Source organism: Poeciliopsis prolifica, unplaced genomic scaffold (genome assembly GCF_027474105.1).
Source record: "Poeciliopsis prolifica strain line A6 unplaced genomic scaffold, Auburn_PproV2 SCAFFOLD009, whole genome shotgun sequence".
In the NCBI taxonomy this organism is placed as follows: Eukaryota; Metazoa; Chordata; class Actinopteri; order Cyprinodontiformes; family Poeciliidae; genus Poeciliopsis; species Poeciliopsis prolifica.
In genome coordinates this window covers 8,248,599-8,268,543 of record NW_026562384.1, presented here as the reverse complement: position 1 = coordinate 8,268,543, position 19,945 = coordinate 8,248,599, and the positions used below count along the sequence as shown (strand labels likewise).

General features: G+C 38.5%; 2 protein-coding genes and 1 long non-coding RNA gene across 3 annotated transcripts; 2 read left to right on the top strand and 1 right to left on the bottom strand.

Annotated features, from left to right (window-relative positions):
- Positions 1-157: 157 nt before the first annotated feature.
- LOC129362937 (uncharacterized) lies at positions 158-1,148 on the top strand. Its single transcript, XR_008606282.1, has 3 exons — positions 158-212; positions 855-1,037; positions 1,125-1,148. It is a non-coding gene; the product is annotated as an uncharacterized LOC129362937 (long non-coding RNA).
- A 772-nt stretch (positions 1,149-1,920) lies between these two features.
- LOC129362788 (threonylcarbamoyl-AMP synthase-like) lies at positions 1,921-4,638 on the top strand. The gene is made up of 9 exons (XM_055034519.1): positions 1,921-2,614; positions 2,699-2,791; positions 2,878-2,982; positions 3,095-3,204; positions 3,293-3,484; positions 3,583-3,745; positions 3,864-4,029; positions 4,220-4,314; positions 4,399-4,638. Exons 1-9 carry the CDS (start codon positions 2,515-2,517, stop codon positions 4,482-4,484), a joined length of 1,110 nt encoding a protein of 369 aa, XP_054890494.1. The 5' UTR covers positions 1,921-2,514; the 3' UTR covers positions 4,485-4,638.
- A 9,755-nt stretch (positions 4,639-14,393) lies between these two features.
- Positions 14,394-19,500, bottom strand: LOC129362429 (uncharacterized). Its single transcript, XM_055033931.1, has 9 exons — positions 19,446-19,500; positions 18,204-18,317; positions 16,456-18,132; positions 16,261-16,360; positions 16,030-16,178; positions 15,829-15,941; positions 15,664-15,753; positions 15,453-15,575; positions 14,394-15,359 (listed from the first exon to the last, which is right to left on the bottom strand). Exons 1-9 carry the CDS (start codon positions 19,498-19,500, stop codon positions 15,156-15,158), a joined length of 2,625 nt encoding a protein of 874 aa, XP_054889906.1. The 3' UTR covers positions 14,394-15,155.
- Between the last annotated feature and the right edge of the window lie 445 nt (positions 19,501-19,945).

The following is a 19,945-nucleotide window of genomic DNA, read 5'->3' as shown; positions in this document are numbered from 1 at the left end:
GAACAAGGAACGAGATAGGAAATTCCAGGTTCTTGTGTTATTCATTGTAAAAAAATGTTAAGACATACTATTATGTAATTGCCAAAGTAATGGAAACTAGTGGACAACGTAAGCTTGAAACTCCGCCCACATTCAAAGAGTCTTATACTGGATAAACCTTCATCTGTGCATCAGGAGCACTGAGCATTTCATCTTTGAAGCATCTTGACCAGGTAATGCTTCAGTTTTATTACTAATTGTTTTCAGAACAAACTTATCTATTAATGTCTAAAAACATAAAAAGATACATTTGTCAAAAGATTCATAGGTTTAAAACACTACATTAGACATTTAGATATATCTGCTAATGTGACTAATAATATTTAATTTTGATTAGGAGTGGTTGACTTCAGTTTGTTTAAAACGTAATACTATAAGCAACAATAAAAGCCATTGTAAACTATTTTTTAACTGGGTAAACTATCTTTACTATGATGTTATTTCCCATATTGAAGGACTGACATTACTCAAGAAAAGTTGAATGGCATGGGTTGTGATGAATCACTGCTTCTAAATGCAATTGTTTTAGATTATATATTGCATATTAAAATGTGTGAAAATATTGAAAACATTTCCTCACTTTTGTAATTCATAAAAATGATAGAATCCAGACAGATATAAAACTTAAAATGAATCTAAAATGTATTCAATAAGTGTATGTAAAATAGCTGTGGTAGCTAATTTGTGTATTTTCAGAAATTCATGGAAAGAAACTCAACAGAATTGTACAAACTTAATCAATGATCTTAAACAGTTGGTCAGTGTACTGATTTATAGACTTGGTGAGGTGAATTTTCTGTGATGTTCTTCATCAGAACAAGAGTCTGTCACTGAAACCATCATGGCTGCATCTGATGGGTTTCCTGCCAGTTTCTATGGGGAACCGGGAGTTTTAGGCATGTTGTCAAATGGGATCAGCGCATTCCTTGTACTTCTGCAGAACTTCAACACAGCTCACAGTGGCAACGCTCCAGTTGGAGTAGAGAACATTCTCGCAGGTAAAACTGGATGCAAATAACTAAAGTATTTCCAAAACAAAGATGCTCTTTAAGAGAGCTTACCCCCAATTTGCAACGTTTTTCCAGGTGTACATCTCATCCTGATTGGCGTGTATGCCAGCTGGTGGCTGGCTGCTCTCCTTCCGTAAATATGACCACCTGAGCGGCACCGCCTTCATTGGCTACTCTGCTCTTTGGGCTAGTTATGGTGCAACTAGGATCTACTATGGTGCCCTGCCTGAAAGTCCAAATATGACATTAATAATAGATCCAATGATGAGCAATTCATCCATCAACATGATGAGCAACGTGTCTTAATAACTCCACGCAGTACTATTTATGTCTGTCCATGAAGGAGTCAGCAATTGCCGGTCTGGTCCCCTACATCATCCTGTCCTTTCTTCTTGCGTTTTGCTCTGCCACGGTCAACTACATCATGCCATTTGTCTTTGGAGCCATCACAGCCACCTTGATCTTTGAAGCAGTAGCTTTATTTGCATATTCCTGGGCTCTGATTGTCTCTGGGGTTCTGGAGTTGCTCATTTTAATCTTTGCTATCTATGGTTCAGCGGCTCTTCTCATCAAAGGTCTGACTCAACGTCTAGCCCTGAAAGGTTTTTGGCACCCCACTCTTTAATGTTCTCTTACTAGGGACACCCAACTCAGGAAAAAACTCAGAGTGGAGGCCAGGAGAAGAAGAAGAACACAAAAATATGCAGAGCCAATGGCTTTGGGTTTCTTCTGCGACTCCATTGCTCCATTCATCTTTGCTTTCTACAGCTTTGGGTACATGAAATCATTTGGTCTAGGTGTTGCCTGGGTCAATCTCAGTTGTCAGTTGTCTCCCAGCTACTATGCCCACCTGCGTCAAGATTGCTACCACACCACAAAGTTTGGGTTGCATGCCACATATTGGCTGATCAAAGCTTGGGAGGAGTTTGTTGTGTCTGTTTTAATAGTGGAGGACAGTAAAGTTGTCTCTGGAAGGAATGCAATGGTTGGAGACTGGTTCTTTGTGGTGGCAGCCTTGGTGCTCTTTGTAGGGAGCCTGAACATGGACGTCCTGAATTGATCCATAACTTGTTCTTTGTCCTGGTCACAGTCTCCGCAGTCCCTCAGATCCCCCTGCAGGGTTATTACATCTTCTTTGGAGTAGCTTGTTCTCTCTTCACTGCAGTCTCGATCTATGGCACCTTCACCCGTCTCATCAACACCATTGCAGAAAAGTCTCTCATACCTGTAGGACCACAACCAGTGTCTTCTGAGCAGATGATTAGGGCTTTGAGCTGTGGAAGGTCAAAGCAAGGAGATCAGGATGTGCTTCCCCCAGGTGATCAGACCTCAGATGCTCTGTTCTATCTTTCAAATGGGGTTGCAGCTTTGTCAGCTCTTCATTCAAGAAGGATGAGTATAAACTCTTCTCTCCTGCACCTGACCATCCCCTGGGTCCTGATCTCTGGAGCTATCATCCAGGCCTATGTCAGCAGGCTGCAAGTCACAGGAGGCGGCCGCTTCGGGTCAGTCATCTTCCATCTATGTTGTTGTCTGGGCAACGTGGACATGGTTTAGATTTGCAGGTATGTTAATGCTAATAGATGAACATAATGACAACATCTGCTGCAATTTAGACAGGAGTCTAATCTCCAATCCCTTTTATTCAGGTGACCAGCTTCAGCTCTCAACCGAGGCCAATTATGGTTTTGCTGCAGGAGCCATTGCCTTCCTTGTCATCAATGCTTTTCTTATGCTGATTGGTAAGTTTTATCTTTGCATTTTCTGTTGTCAATACTTCTGTCTGTTTGTTTTGATTATCATGGTAATCTTCTGTTAATTGGTCCAGCTGCTTATAGAAACCTGGTTCTTCTGTTCCTGACAACACTGATGGAGGTGGTTCTTGTTTGCTTCCTTCTCTCCACCCTGAACAAGCTGCCATATGAACTTGAAAGTAAGTTATCAGGAGCCACATATAATAACAAGCACCAGATACTTAAATCTAGATGGATCTTTTCACCTTTTCATCTCAATTGATGCACCTTTGACATTATTTTGTCCCACAGTTGCCATGCTTGCATTGGTGTCTCTCATATGCATATATGGCACTTTGGCGTCACTGATAAACTTTATGTTCTCACAAAGAGTGTTGCCACTGGGCCCTCCTCTCTTTAAGGTAATTACTCTTATGACAAATTGTTTGATCCACTAAGAATTTTCAGATGAATTATGTTGAACATTTCCTGCATCATCTGTGATTTCAGGAAAAAATGAAGTCAGAAATATCTGAGGAGCTTCCCTGTCCGGTGGCTAACTCTCGCCTCACAAGCGGCCTCTTAAAAATAGCTGAGCTTCTGGAAGAGGGAGGCGTGTGCGGTATTCCCACAGACACTGTCTACGCTCTGGCAGCCTCCTGCAAGAATCCCCAGGCTATAGAGAAAATCTACAACATTAAGGTAAGACACGAATACCTTTCAAGCTCAATGTGACATTTAATTTGTATTTAATTTATGGAAAAGACATCAACATAATGTTAAACATGGCTCTCTTCCAGGACCGGCCAGCAGAGAAGCCTATATGCATTTGCATTTCTAGTGTAGAGCAGCTGGTGGCAGCTAAGCCTCCGTTCAGCCCTCTGCTGTGGGAGTTCATGAGGAACGTTTATCCAGGAGGCATCAGCTGCATCGTCAGCAAAGGAGACTGGCTATTTCAACTTGGTAAAATTTCCCCCCAAGCTTGTAATCAATCTCTATAGTTTAGTCTTGGAGCTAAGCTAAAATGAAATGTCACAATGTTATTATTAGCATATAAATATAGCAATTTCTTCTTCTGCAGGAGTTGGAGCAGCTTACGATCGCGTTGGCACCAGGGACAGCATCATGATCCGTGTTCCTGACCACACGGTGACGTGCCACTTGTGTGACATGACTGGACCCCTTGCTATTACATCTGCCAATCCCAGTGGAGAGCCAGACAGCACCCACCACAGTATGGTCATCAAGTAAGATACTCTTTTTAATATAGCAAGTGTGCTTTGCATTTCTAAACAAAATGTGACATTTTGACAAGTTGGAGTTTTTTGGTGATTAGATTATTTATTTCCTCTGTGAATCATGATTATTAGTGTGTAACTGAACGTGTTGGTCCATCAGACCTTTAATTGTGTGAAATATTCTTTTGATGTACTGCAGTCGACTAGGGCACAAGATCCAGGGTGTTCTCTGTGATGGTGACTCAAATGAGGTTGTTGCTTCCACTGTGGTCAACTGTCTGAGGATTGATGAAGGTGAAACTCACAGCAGTTCCTAATTAATTTGTTTCAGATTAACTTCTGACATTTTTTCATGACTAACTCAAACTCTTTCCACAGGAATCATCGGCATTGTCAGGGAGGGCTGCGTTCCTGCAGCAAAGGTTCAGCAGATCTTTGACAGAGTGAAAGGCACTATGTTGTGATTGTCAACTTCTGAAAAGTTTTACTTTACTTTGACAAGTTCAGCTGCTTCATTAGTCATGTGTTTTTTTTCACTTTCTGTGTAAATCTATGTGAGTTTAGAGCATTTTACAATGAAACAGCTGTTCTGCACTGTTGGTCCAAAAGATGTTAAGCTACTGTATGTATAAAATATATTCAAAATAATTAATTAAATAAAAGATGTTTGGCATTTTTCTTGTTTTGTTTTTTTTAATAAAACACAATACAGTTAAAATGTTTGCATACAAGTTCTTAAAAAAAACTCCAAAAAGAAACATACTAGGGTTGCCATCTTTCATGAATGAAAATAAGGGACCGCCAGCATAGGTTCTGTGTCCCAGGACCATCATGACCCGAGTTGCCCAACTCTTGTAGTGTGTTGTGCCCGCAGTGGTGGTATCCTTTATTTTTTCCTGGAGATTTTTTTTGTAAAGGCATGATGAGTATCCAAAGGCAAGAGTATCCAAAAATGTAATCCAGTACTACTTCAACACATCTTTACCAAAGAAGAAGTGGAAAATATTAATCTTAAGAATTTGCCTCAGTAAAAAAATGTTTTTCCTGTGTTTCAACAATGTGAAACAGCCACCTCCAGACCATAGAGGCAAAGTAAGAAATGCAGGATACAGTCCCCCGTACCAATTCTCTATCCTGAAAAATTACTCCAGGCCAGATATAGTAGTCAGATATAGCAGTATACAGATTCTGGACAGGCGTTAGAAATCCACAGAAACACCAGTGAGCTAATATGACCACACGCACCATTGAATCGGTCACAGTGTCTTCTCTCACTATCCTAAACAACATGACCCATCTTTTCTCTCAACTTGAAAAGTTCATCACACATAAACACTATGCAGAAAAAAGCCCAGCAAAGAATGGACTTCCTGCAGCTTCTGGTCAACTTCTACATTATTTGTGTGTCTTTGAGTTTGTCCATCACTGTGTATTGTGGTTTGGCTCATCATCAAAACAGAACAGGTCCAAAACTGCAACAATTAGATCTGAAGAGAAGATCTTCAGGACTGACATTCCATCCATCCAGGACTGAAACAGTCCTAGGGGTCAGGAAAAGGGCAACAAAAATATGTGGTGACTCCACACATCCTGGACACAGACAATTTAAACTTTCTTTATCACGTCGCTGCCACAGAGCACTATTTACAAAAACCTGTCACCACAAAGACAGTTTCTTTCCACAGGCTGCCTCTGTGAGGAATAACTAATACTCTGAGTGCCAAGATCAATATTCATATTTGCACTAACTCAGCCTGCACTAACTTCCTGCACTAACTCAGCCTGCACTAACTTCCTCCTCTGTCAAAACACTGTATATAGACATATTAACAAAGAATATTTATTTCCTCTTTTTTACTTGATTACAGTGGGCTGGTTTGTTTGTGTTCACAAACTTGCAAAAACTTGTTGAATAAAATTGTCACTGATTCAAATATTATTCAATAAACTTAAAGTATTGAAATTGATGACAGAGTAACAACCTGCCTTGGGGTGTAATCAAGCAAAAATCATACACTTTGATGAAAATAAAGAAAATAACTTTAGTGTAAGAGGTAATGCTAAAATTAAATAAATATGCCAAAAGTAAAAAATAAAACAATTCAGTGGAAAGTTGTTTTCTGCCCAAGGAATCAGGAACATCATGAGATTTTAAGAAAAATAACAGCACTTAATCAAATACTCTTCTGGAACTCATAGGGGCTTTGCTGTGATAAATGAGTGACGATTACTCACTGTTTAGCAATGGACAAATGAGCATTGCTGCTTCTGCCATGATCTACCTCAGCCTTCATTTCAAAGTAAATCCAGCCAGAAATGGCCACTATGTTAGAATCTACTAATTATGAAAACGTTCAGTGTGTGTAATGTCACATTTCTACCTCAGCCTAATTAATTTTCCATTATTTATTCTCCTATTTTTTGTTAGATAGTTTATTAGGACCCATTGAAAGACAAAACACAACACATTTTTGTGAACAGCAACACTCTAACATAATTAAATAACACAGATGTCTGTTAAACATTGACAACAAACACACAAAGGAGGAAGAGAACCACAAGAGTCAGAAAATAACCATATATAAACATTAAAAATCCACTATTATGCAAAATTTACTTCTTTTTTTGCATGTTTCTGTTGTTCCTTATTGGTGTCTCCTGCTTCTAGAAACATTCCAAGAGCAAACTAAAACAAGTTATCTGAAAACTACCAACACAAGGCAGGATTTACCAAAATACCTGGACTGAAGGAAGGTTCTGTCCTTACTGACCGTCACAATTTTTCAGACGATGGTGATGTAATTATATAATGATGCTTTGTGCATTTCGTATTGTTGCTCGGCATGTACATGATTTGTCAAGTAGCATAAGCTTATGTTGAACGAAAGCTCTGCTAGTCCTGTGTTGGACATTATGTTACTCACAAAATGTATGCGTTTACTATCACAATAGATGCGACAGTAAAATGGAAGTGATAGTGGAGAAGATGCAGAGATTATGAAAATGTGTCGGACTCTCAACCTTGTCTGAATTTTGCAAATATATAGGTTGCATTTCTGAAAAAATAACAGTTTTGTGCTGAATTACAGTGCTGATGTCAGCTGCTTGAGTTCACATCATGGCACCCAGATCCAGGATCCTCAGAGTTTGAATTAACAACGACCAAAATGTGCGTCAAATCCGCAGCATTCAATCCTTCAGCGGTTGTGGCTTGATGGTTATTTAGGAGGCTCCACTTCTTCTGCTTCTGGGTCAAAGATGTAAAGTTGTACCACTGTGCATCAGCTCATTTGCTAAAACAGTGCATTCCTTAACAATCTCAAAACAGACAGAATTGATGAGGTGAAATCTCAATATCTGAGAATGATTTTGTGTATCAAATGTAGTGAAGATGTTTTATATAGCCCACAGGCCTATTCTGGTTGACTCTGTCCAAGTATAATAATGGAGCTCTAAGTCCCACCATGTAGACATCTCCTACATAGCCCTACACCTCTTTTGTAGGAGGAAGACAGATCTCAAAAATGTTGTTGTATAGATCCTGCAGAAAAACCCTATGCTCGTCAGAACAAAGAAAAAGCAATGAGGAAGAAATTCCTCAAACAAACCGTCACTGTTCAGGGAGAGACAATTTTATATGAAGACCTGCCAGATTGTGTCTTTGCCATGACAGGTTTTACAGTTAATTCATAGACGTTCAGTGAGATTAACATAGATAACAATAATCCTGTTGTTCAACTTGTTCAGCCCGATCACTATTCATCTTATGTTTTGGTATCACTTTATATGTTCAAGTGTCTAGTGAGATATTTTTCATTTGTCATTCGCTCATAGGGTGTTGCAACATATTTAATTCATCTTCTCCATTCCACTCTATCATGTATATTGATTTGTATCTTGAAGACCTGTCACTCAGTTAGCTTTAACTTATGAGGAAAATCCATAGTGTTTCTCACAATGTTAAACCAAAGACAATGAACGAAAGAAGTTATATTTTTATCCACCATCTTCAAATTAAACTCAATTGGCATTTTTAATGAATTTCTCCAAACTCAAATCCAGTAAAATTGGACACCGAGGTCTGGGGACCAAATACATGTTGCAAAAAACGTTATTTTTTTCTTTCTTTTTTTTGTGATACAAAATATGCTTTTAGGAATCTTCAAGGTAATTGTCATGGACACACGAGTAAGTCTTCATGAATATTTATGACTGTTGTCATAAAGTGTCATTTGGTAAATCGTGAAACTTTTCATATAAAGCTGACACTATTCAAAATGTCTTTGTTATGACAACTTGACATTAACCAAGAAATCATGGTCTGACATAAATTTGTTATGTATTATCATTTCATGTCATGTTTATATTGGTGTGATGACAGCCTTATTCACAACTCGTCAAATAAAGTGTTACAGAAAATTGTTAGAATGCTCTTCAATGTGTTCAGTTTCATGTCTTTAGAGTTTCACAAGACTTGTTGTTTTCATGGTGCTTCACCCAGACAAAACCTAAAAGTAGGACACACATTGCTGTCTGCACAGGTCTTTTGTAAAACCTTCAAAACAACGGATCAGCTAGTGGGTTGCAAATGTTAATGCATTGGCTGACCTGGAACTTTTAGATTTAAGTAAGACTACAGTTTTTAAAAGCTCATGAATTTTCTCTCCAATCACACAGTATGAAATGATCAAATGACTGCAAGAAAACTTGAAGTCAGATTTTGTTCTCATCCTAAGTAGAATGAACACTTTCTTTCTCCTCATTTTTTTAAATAGATTTTTTTTCATGAACATTTCCAACATGGCTTCAACTTCACTAAGTGAGAAATTGACATGCCTGATTTCAGTCGCTTACACTGAAATTTAAGTTAATTTTGAATTTGGTAACGATCAGAGCATTTGCAAATCATAATTGTCAGAAAGTGTGCATTCATGATGGTCATTCAAAAGTAAGATAACTGCTCACGAAAGGTAGATCATCTGACACACTAAAGGAAACTTACTGGGCATTTGTTTGTCATGCCGTTGAACCATCATTTCCCTGAAATGCTCTCAAATGTTTGGCCTTTTCTTCCTGATCACTGGTTATGACAAAGGCACAAGTTGTCTCTTTGTTATGTTTTACCATTATTTTCCTTTGAATCACTTGCCATCTGAATTCCAGAAATACTTTTTTGACGTGTCTCTCAGTTGATGTACTTCAGAAAGCACTCAAGTCCACAGGAACTGGGAGTTTAACTTAGTTACAGTTTTAATTTTTTGTTCTTTGTAATGTCATGAGACTATAAAAATGTAATCTATTCATTATCCAAATACTGTCATGATCAGATGTTTATATTTCAAGTGTCTAAAAACAAACAGATTGAACTGCAAATATTTAATAATTTGTATGTGTGCTGTATTCACGTTTTTGGGTTTTGTCTATCAATATACTTAAAAATGTTGATTGGATGTTAAAAGTGCGTATTTTCAGTTGTTTTACACTTTTTTGTTTAGTACATATTTCCACATGTGTTAATTCATAGTTTGATAAAATAAAGGAAACTCATTGAATAAAAAGGTGTGTCCAAACTTTTGGTCTGTACTGTATGTCAAGATTTTATTTTTGGCTGTACTATGTGTCAATTCAGTGATTAAATGTGACTTAGATTAGCTTTTCAAACACAAAAAGAGTATGACAAACATAAGAGAAACCAGAAGCAGAGGTTTAGGATTACTCACTTGGAAGAAGTGATTCACCAAAAGTACTATTGTTGTGTTCTTGCTGTATCGCTCAACATCACAACCTTATTTTTCACTCCATCTTTTATCTTTTATCATTAGAAGTTCTTCACTTTTTGTTCTTCTAATTGTGTTAGTTTATTTTAGTGCTTAGTATTTATAGTCAGTAAATGCCACTTTGATAGAATTTCTAGGTTCTTTTTATTTGCCCCTGCCCCTGAATCTTTTTGAATGTGTAATCACTGTTCATTAATAAATAAAACAAATTCACACTAGATTTTTAAGTAAATTATTTAATTATTCATAAACCGCACAGTGAAACATGAAGATGTCATATTTGAAAGATTGTGAAATGATTTAGAAACTTTTACTTCTATTCAGGTCAACCCTCCCTGGCATCCAGTTTCTACTGGGTAGATGGTTGTTTTCCAGCCACCTCGATCTGATCATCTGCTTGTACTCTAAAATCAATGAGAAGCACAAATTTCGTATTGATGGTCAGGGCAGAGGGATGGAGCAGCTTGCACTATTCCTCAGTCCTGAACGACAGTTGAAGGATCATTTGACAAGGACAGGCCTTGAGTTTGACACATGCGACCTAGACCAACTCTTCCTGTTTGGAGATTCAGAGATGTTGGATGGCTTGGTTGACCTTAGATTGGGCGGTCCACCTGTTGAAGGCCAAAAGGATGAATAGAAGTGGCAGCTGTATCCATAGAGGCCTGTAATAGAAAGGCACAGTGAAATTCCCAGTTGGTTTTTCATTCATTTTACGAGTAGTGGATGAGGACATGTCACTCATTGTCACTGGCCCCGTCAACCTTCTTGTAAAGTGTAAATTGGCAGGACTAGACTTTGAATTTCCCTAAAAATTGGCTTTGGTCAATCATTACCAAGCTTTCTTTTACTGTAGTTCTCCCCGTCTATTTGTCCAAAAGCTTTACTATGTGCTGCCTCCCCAGGTTTGGTGATTGCTAAGAAAATTGTGGGATTTTCTTTCCCCCACAATGAAGATAGTGCTATTGTTTCTGATCCCTCTCCTGATCATCACTCACTGCATCAGCTGTTGTCTTGATGGTGCCTGGATGAAGCTGATAATAAACTCCCTCAGCAGGGATAATCTCTACCCATCAGCAGCTTGAATGGATCAAAATCACTGTTACCATCAATATAGTCCATTATGATAGACCTTGGAGAGTAACAGAAGGAGCTGTTTCAAACTTTGGGACTTTTCTTTTTGATTGGTACTGGTTGTTCACGTTCACAACCGGAAATTAGAGTCTATCAGAATTAGTTTTGAGGCTCCCCAGGGCTCTGGGTGTGGGCCAGATCTATTTTTACTTTGCTTTGCCCGGAAAATATCACAAGGAAATATTTCTATCTTTTCCCTTGTCACATCAATCTTTGCTGTCAATGATTCTGTCAAGCTTTTTTCTAAGCTTTGAATGAAACCCATTGTTTACTCATCATCCTGACTGTGACTCACACAGTGGAAGGATGACTGCAAAATGTTCTGTCAGAAAGAGCACTGATGCAGCACTGATTACAGCAGGTGTTTACTGTCAAGATCTAATGCTCAAGTATTTTGCAGAAATTAAATTTTTAATTCAGTTCAATCAAATTAAGAAATATTTTATTGATTTCAATGGGAAATTAAATGTTGTTGAAACTCATATTATCCAAGTAGCTCCTGAATGTGCTGATGGCTGATTACAAATCATTGACTAGCTTAGAACCAAAATACGTTACAGACTTGTTATTGTTGTATTAAACTTTCAGACTGCCCAGGTATTCTTGTTCAGGTCTGGGCTTCAACTCCAGAACCAAAACAAAATAAACTTCCTGAAAACAGCAAAACAGCCAAAATACTCAGTTCCTTTAAATCAACACTAAAGATTTCCTAAAGATGGCTTTGATTAATACTGTATTGCGGTAAATCTGAAGAAGCCTCTGACTAAAGACAATTTTTGTGTATGACAATGTTATGAAGGGGATGCTCAGAGTTTTCACAATTTTCTTGATTTCATGAACAATCTGTCTCTATCTCATCCTTTCATTTTCACTTCTCCACCTCTGATGGAAATGAGGTTTTCCTTAATCCTAATTCAATAGAAGTCTACAATTATCTCATTTATTTTTTACATTTGAGATGAGACGGTTTCCACGCCACAACATAAAGTTGTCCACCAGCTCTCTGTACTCAACCTCTTGTTTGAAGATTAGAAATCAATCTGGGTATTTCTGCAGATGGCAGGACTCAGACCTGTGTTGGAAGTAAGAGGTGTACAGAGTCAAAAGTAATGGCAAGACTACAGTCGCCATGTGTTGTGTTGACCATCTGGTTCTGGAGAGACTAAGTTACTCTTCAGTCTTGTCTTCAGACTAACTTGTGTTTTTGTCTTGTAATTTTTGTGTCGAACTCCAGTCCTCAAGGGCCGCTGCCCTACAGTTTTTAGATGCGCCACAGGTACAAAACACTGGAATGAAATAGCTTAATTACCTCCTTGTGTAGATAGGTTTTCCAGAGCCTTGCTAATGACCTGATTATTCTATTCAGGTGTGGTGCAGCAGAAGCACATCTAAAAGTTGCAGGACTGGAGTTTGACACCTGTGATCAAGGTGACTGCTGAGGCCTCCATCAGTCTCCTCTGGAGTTTCAGACAAAGCAAATCAGGTTGAAATGTGAAAAAAGGCAATTCAGACTTCTTTCCTTATGCCAATTTTTCTGATTTTAATGGATCTATTATAGATCTAAATGGAAAATATGCAAAATAAGGTAGAACTATAAGAAACAGATACCATGAAAATAAACAATTGATAATTTATCTTTTCTCATGGATACAATTTGTATGTTCAATTTTCATTCAGGTACCACAATTAAGACCTTTGAAATCTAGAGACATTTTGAGATCCTTATCTTGGTTTTATTCTGAATTACTCTTTTCTGAACTGAATTAAATCACATTTCTAGAAACAATTGTTTCTAGAAAACTAATGCTAATAGAGTCAATGTGGACAATGACTCTATTGTACTAAGAGAAACCAACTTCATGTACTTGTTATGTTAGTGTGGATGATACATTGAACAAATATCTTTGTAACTTTGCTGTGTAAATGATGGACAGAAGAGACAAAAGAGACGGAAACTTGTGACAATCATATGAGCAGTGAGATGCCAAGGATTAATGGAAACAATGTGACAGAAACGTCTGGTAAGAGATTTCACATTTCCTTTGTCCTAAGGACAAAATAAATATTTGAACATCACATCATTGTAAAGACAGTTTCCAAGAAAGAGTATTTAAACAACAGGTTTGAATGGATTTCCACACCACAGGATTTAAAGAACAAAATTTATAACTTTACTTGACATTATTTGTGTCATCCTTAACAACGCTCAAAGTAACAAATTTACCTGCATGCACGTTTTGCAGATATTCTTTTACTCTATTACAAGCTTCTCCGTAAAATAATTTAAGGCCAGTATGAAGTATAAAAAGTGATTGTACTGACCCAAGTTGACTCAGCATCATGGAACTGATATATAACTGCTGATTAATTAATCAGTTGTTGTCCTTGATATGTTTCTCTCAAGCAAATTTAAATATCAAAGATAACATGTATGGGTGCTTGGCTTTTGATGTTGTTTCTTTGATTGCACTTTTCACAAGGCACAAGAAATGACTATTTTACATCAGTGTAGAATAATTTTGACATTTTCTTATAATTATTTTAATTCTGTCACCCTGGACGGTTTCTTTTGTGTGTGTTGGGACCTCTTATTTAAGTTTATGCCATGACATTGTAATTAGATTTTATCTGGACTTTGACCACGCTGCTCCAGAATCTTAAGTTGAAGAGGACGGGTTTCTGTTAACCATTCAGTGTTACATAGCTGGTGTGCCTCAGCTCACGATCCCAAAGTTATGACAGGGATGATGACAGTCTAGTGGATCCCAAATCATTTGAGCCGGTCAAAACAACTAAAAATAATTTCTGATTCTGGATCCAATATTTTGCGAGATGGAAAATTTGGCACCGTCTAAGGGACTGGCATGAAAGCAATCTAATAGGCTGCAATGACAGGCAATGGTACACTGAGTGGTGTCTCATGTCATTTTGACTACGAGTGCTGTTGCATTTATCTGTGTGTTTCAGCTGACAGCTGTGTGAAAGCAATCGGGAAACACTGTCATGAATTTTCAGGAATATTTTATTTTTGAACTACTAAAATAGCCAATTACATGCTTTTATTAGAGGTCTCATGTATTCATGGATTTTAACTATAAGTGGCCTGTGTATCCTAAACCCTGTGAATGACCAAATATATAAAGAACTAATTATCCCAAAGTGTCACGTATCATATTTAATAAATATGTGTGGTATTGAAAACATTATTGAAAAGTGTCTTATTTAAGTGTCTGTAAACACACACGCATGCATATATGTGCACTACTCGTATAGTGCATATATGAAGATATAGTATACCTGTTATAAGAGACTGATGGGATTCTAAATTCAGATCTGAATGACAAATTTGCATTTTCCCTTCCTATCAGCGACAATAGTATACTCTGAAAGTATCTCGGATTTTATTTGTTACATAACCTGCTTATGTTTACAGCATTTACTTATATGGAACAACAGACACCGTGGTTTGAAACATTTTAATGCAAGCAATCAATCTACTGCATAGATCAGATTGTATTTATCTGATATCTTTAAGGTGATATCTTTTGCAATATTCTTTAAATACACATAGTGCACATATGTCATTACGAATATTGTTATTCACATCCAGCCCTAAAGAGAATATAATAAGATGACACAGCAGCAGAGATCGTGCTAGACCTTTTTGTTTTCTGTCATTTTGACCAACAACATAAAAAAATAAAAAAATAAAAATTGGCCATGTGCTATTTCTACCTGTCACATTATGCTATTTAGCCGCATTTCTGTGCGGTTTAGTTAATATTCACCCAGTTGAATCCAGATCTCATCACACATAAAGCAGATGAACACCTCTACGGTACCTTTTTCTCCATGAAAAAGACCACTGACTGGGGACCCAATAACTTACAATAAACTCTTTACGGATTTCAAAAATGATTTTTTATGGATTGGTTTTAGTTGCCTCTGCGATAAAGTCTTGGCTTAAAGTATATAATGTCTGCCCATTAAGAAATAACCGGTTAAATACGGAAAATATTCCATTAACGTGACCTCTGCGCAGCAGAAAAAGTAAATATTAATATTCAAAGTTTTGTTTTCTGATATACATGAAATATTGCTCTCAGATAAAACAAAATATACATTTACTACATGAAAGTAAGTTCTTCTTATTACATATCTATATATTTTGTATTTATTTATTAGACAGGAGTACGTATTTTAAAATATCTCCAAAAACAGATACTAGGAGTCGCCATTGAGGTCTGTGCTTTGCTCATGTGTTGTGGAGAGTGCTGAGTCTTCAGTTTCTCTTCCTGAATCTGATGTTTCATCTCGTTCCAAATTCTCCTCAGTTTGTGTCTCTGGTGGAGCCAGATCATGTTCAAAAGCAGGATTTATTTGTCCTTGACTCTGCCGTTTCTTAACTTCCTCAAAAATCTGGAAAACCTAAAAGCAACAAAAACAAAATTCAGGGACCACAAATCAAATAGTCAAAACTTTTATAGACAAATGGGCAAAAAATGGCCTCGCTTGTTTTACCTTGGATTTTGGAATGAGGCCCACCCTGAAGAAACCAATTTGTCCAGTTTCAATCTTGGTGCAGTCAACCACAGTGGATGCAATATTCTCAGGGGAGGGTCCATCACACAGCACTCCTTCAACCTTAACAAAACGTTCAATATTTATTAGATAAACACAAACAATTTTTTTTTAACTGAAGTTCTTCTCCATACTGACTCATGATTATTACCTTTTTCCCCAGTTTGGCATAAACCTGGTTATGGTGAGTTGTATCTGCCTCGCCTGTTGGGTTGGCTGAGGTTACTGCGATTGGACCCACCTTTTAGAAATAGAAGATAGTCAATCAATAAGGAGTTTGTAACATTATTTTTAATCACAGTAAAATGGAAATTACCAAACTAATCAGATGTGTAGCTACTGCACAGTCTGGGCTCCTGATGGCAATGCTTTGTGGAGTCCCAATGTGTTTGGCAGCATCTCCCAAACCAAATATGTCCAACCATGGTCCTGTCAAAGTCAGCCAACAAAACCCATTAGATAAACATCATGAACTCAGTTTTCACACAATTTTCCCTGAAAATAAGAAATCACTCACCTCTGGGAATAACCATGCTGATAGAGGAAGGCCATGCAGCCTCCATGAAGTCCAGGAGCAGGGGACTCAGCAGGTGTCTAACAGGGTCCAGCTGCTTGACAGAAGAGATCCACATGGACATGGGTCGGTCCTCAGCCTGCTTCTTAACTCTGAAGTCACACAGTAATGGTCAGTGACAGAAAACCAAATAAAAAAGATGCTCAGACAAAGTTTTACAACTATGAAGCCTACTTGTAAGCTTTGACGACTGCATCTGGTCTGTTGCAGGCAGCCACCAGCACATAGACAGTGTCAGTCGGCATTCCACATATGCCTCCATTTTTCATGATTTCTACATCATAGAAATGCAGAGCGGAAGAAAAATGTGGATATCAGGTCATACATGTAAACAGAGTACACAAAAAAGTATCGACCCGATCTTCTCACCTGCAATCTGCTGAACTGACGTTGCTTTGCGAGCTGGTACGTGTGGACAGACCCCTTCCCCTCCGCCTACCCCACCCAGATTGACTAAAGGTCTTCCTAAGGGGATTTGAGGAGACTGGAAGGTACTGTTGAAAATGTGCGCCAAGAAACAGTAAAAACTGACAAGACCAAAGATGATTGTGACACCAATATCATAACCGTAGGGCAGTGCACCAACCGCATCCAATAGGAAGCTGATGAGGATGAGCTGGAAGGTGAATGCGTAGACAAACCAGGCAACATTAAGAAATATTGCTGCAATTGTCAACAGGACGTTAAACATCATGAAACCAATAATCCCAACAGCGACATTGAAGCCTCTGGTCTCACTGTAAAGACCACCGAATCGTGTCAAGCCCCACACCGTCCACATCAAACCATAGAGAATAAAGGCGGTGCTCTCCAGAGTTTTACCCCGAGCAAATGCCACTGAACCACACAGAAGCTGCAACACTCCACCAGCCATCACTGCCCAGGGCAAAACCAGCACAGTCAGAGGATTCCTGTCCCCAATCGTGGCTGTGATGGCAAAAGCTGCCAGAACATTGCAGGCATGGCCCAGCACTTCTGCATCTGCATATTTGGAGTATCCAAGGTGAGGTGTATGCCGGTCTTTATCAGGAGCCCTGAGAGTAAGACTGCGGATTCTGGTTGCTAAAGCTTTGAAGTGTCCCTGCCCACTAGGAACTTTGGTACTGGAGACCATGTTGAATGTTGTAACAAAAAGCACTCCAGCAGAAGCTACAAAGATAGCTCCTTGTACACCCTGAGTGCCGCCTTGGTAGAAGCCTTGAGGTTGGGCTGCGATGGAAATACAATAGGCTACAAAGAATAACTGGTAGAGGCCATCCAACAAGCTCTTCTGACAGCTGAACAGCGCGAGGACGGAGAAAAGAACAGCAAAGACAACAGGGAAGGGAACCGGGGAGAACGGCTGAATGGAGTACAATGATAACAGAGCGCTGTAACCCTCAGCAAATTTTAGCAAAGCTGTAAAACCATAGAAAGTCGCAGCTAATGTGTCCATTGCTCGGTAACAGAGGACACACATGCCAAGCTGGAAGACTCCAGCTGTCCAGAGCCAGGGGACATGGCCAACAGAGAGTTGGGGGACCACACCTACCAGGGGACAGGCTAATACAGAGGCAGATAACAAGTTCATCACCAAACCTACACTAATTACATCACTGCAGCTCTGGTTCTGCTCTGGTTTCAGTTCAGATTTCTGTTTCATGATTGTTCCTGGAGGTTTCACTTTGCCCTGTGTGATGGTGTACAGCAAACGCCCAAAGCCAAAATAGGCACACACAAGACAAACAAGGAGGTAGTTTGCAGCTGTGGCAGACTGACCGAAGCCTGAATCTGACAGACCAGCGATTTGATGGGCACAAGCTAAGGAAATGCTGACAGCGATGACCAGGAGAACTGGTGTCTTTACAAAGAGGGCTGCAGTGCCAATGATGAACAGGGCTAAGGTAAATGCTGCCAGTCCAGGAATGAGAGAGAATTTTAGCTCTGTGAGAGGCAACACTCTCTGTCCTATCAGGATGTGGACCAGACCCGACCCACACCACAGCGCAGAGACGGTCAGACACAGAGTGGAAAACAGTCGGGATTGGGACAGACTGTGACGGACACCTAGAAAGATACAGGACAGGGTGAGGAGGCTGGAAAAGGCAGAACATTCTAATCTGTGAGGCGAAACAAACCTGTGTAAGATATCAGGGCAGCAACGATGAGGAGTAAAATCCCCAGTGCAGTGTGGGGGATGAAGTCTTTCTCAGGAGTGCTGGCATAGCTGTTCACCAGCAGCAGGAGAGAACCTGATAGTCAAAAACCTGTTATCCAGTGCTGCCAGTAAAAACCAGCCCTTTCTCACTTTTTCCAGAAAAACATAAGAAACTCTAATAGCAAATTAAGGTAATTGCTCCAAAATCTGTTTGTGTTTTTAAGACCACTGCTTTTGAAAACCTTAACTATTAAATGTACCTGAAACATATTTAGCTACTATGGAAAATTAAGAAGAAAAAGTAAGTATTTTTTTTCTTTTTGGATTGTACTTCAATTTTACGTATATTATGAAAAGTTTGGTTACAGTAGAAAGTTCTACTGATTGTGTACCAGCTCAGCCTGAGGTTACAATAGTCTCCTTTATCCACTGAACTTTGAGTCGAGGAAATACAACTCCTATCTGAAAAACCATTTGAGTGACTACATTGGTCCCAATTTTAACCTGTATCAACCTTTAAATATTACTAATGTTTGGCTGTTATTTAACCTGTAGACACACCTATTATGGGTGAATTTTTTTGCCCCATTTCATATCTCAATAGAGATATGAGCTCAATATACAAATGTGGATAGGTTTTGTTTCACAATCTTGTGGAGGCTTTGCTTGTTATCAATGCTAAAGCATTTCTTTATTGACTTTTTGCTTTCTTATGACTGACCAATAATCTTGATTACAGCATTTGTTTAATTGACAGAAATAGCTTTCCATGGCTTGCACTCGTTGAGCAGGAACTCACAGATTGTTTCCTGAACAACTGTCAATTCATAAGTCGAGAAATGTAACATTTCTGTATTACTAATCATTTGTCATTTTAAAAAAAATGCCATGTTATTTTTCTGGGAACCAGAATTTCGGGTTTTCATTTGCTGCTTAGCTGCACACTATAAAAATAAAAACGTGTAAGAATGTTAAATACAGGCAGTAAATCTTTCTGAGATCTGCTCTGCTGTCTAATATCTATAGTTTACTCTTTCCAGATTCAACATTTGCATAATTTCACAATGAAGGAAAAACTGTAAATTAGATCCTGTTGATTTAACCTTCAGGTTAAATCCTTTAGGATGTCCTTAACAGTATTGTTTAGAATAAATTAGCTGACGATTACTCCAAAAAGCGATTACTTATGTGGTGGAAAAAAAACATAAAATGCATCCTTTACCTGCAGAGATGCTGAGAATGCCGACAGACTCATCCAGTGAGCTGTGCTGAGCCATGACAGCAGTGAGAGTTTGTCAGCTGAATGATTGCTTTATATAGCAGAGTAAGGGAGGGTGTCACCCAGGGGGGAAAATGTTACCTTACAGGAAAGTTACAGGTGAAACTGCAGCTGATTTGGACAGAGGTGCTTATTCTGTTTGATATCAAGTTATATTTGGAAACTAAAGCTGATATTTTTATAAAATACATTCTGGTGAACATAGTTAAAAAAAAAAAGAAGAGGGTTAATTTTTACTTATTTTATTGCACATTGAATTCAAATAAAAATAATGTTCTTCCTTTTCCTTAAACTGTTCTGTAATTAGCGTAATTACAATAAATCTTTTCTATAATCAAGCCGTTTTACTGCAACATTACTTTGCCGCTGACACACATGAGTCAGCAGTTTCACCTCTAATGCAGCAGGTCTTCCTAGTTACCTGGATGTGGATGATGTCACTG

Excerpts from the sequence above, each read along its gene's own strand:
- LOC129362788 (XM_055034519.1), top strand. The coding sequence starts at position 2,515 with ATGTCAGCAGGCTGCAAGTCACAGGAGGCGGCCGCTTCGGGTCAGTCA. Across the intron at positions 3,485-3,582 it reads AGAAAATCTACAACATTAAG|GACCGGCCAGCAGAGAAGCC; the intron begins GTAAGACACGAA and ends GCTCTCTTCCAG. Across the intron at positions 4,315-4,398 it reads CTGTCTGAGGATTGATGAAG|GAATCATCGGCATTGTCAGG; the intron begins GTGAAACTCACA and ends CTCTTTCCACAG.
- LOC129362429 (XM_055033931.1), bottom strand. The coding sequence starts at position 19,500 with ATGGCTCAGCACAGCTCACTGGATGAGTCTGTCGGCATTCTCAGCATC. Across the intron at positions 18,318-19,445 it reads CATTCTCAGCATCTCTGCAG|GTTCTCTCCTGCTGCTGGTG; the intron begins GTAAAGGATGCA and ends TTTGACTATCAG. Across the intron at positions 18,133-18,203 it reads TGCCCTGATATCTTACACAG|GTGTCCGTCACAGTCTGTCC; the intron begins GTTTGTTTCGCC and ends GTATCTTTCTAG.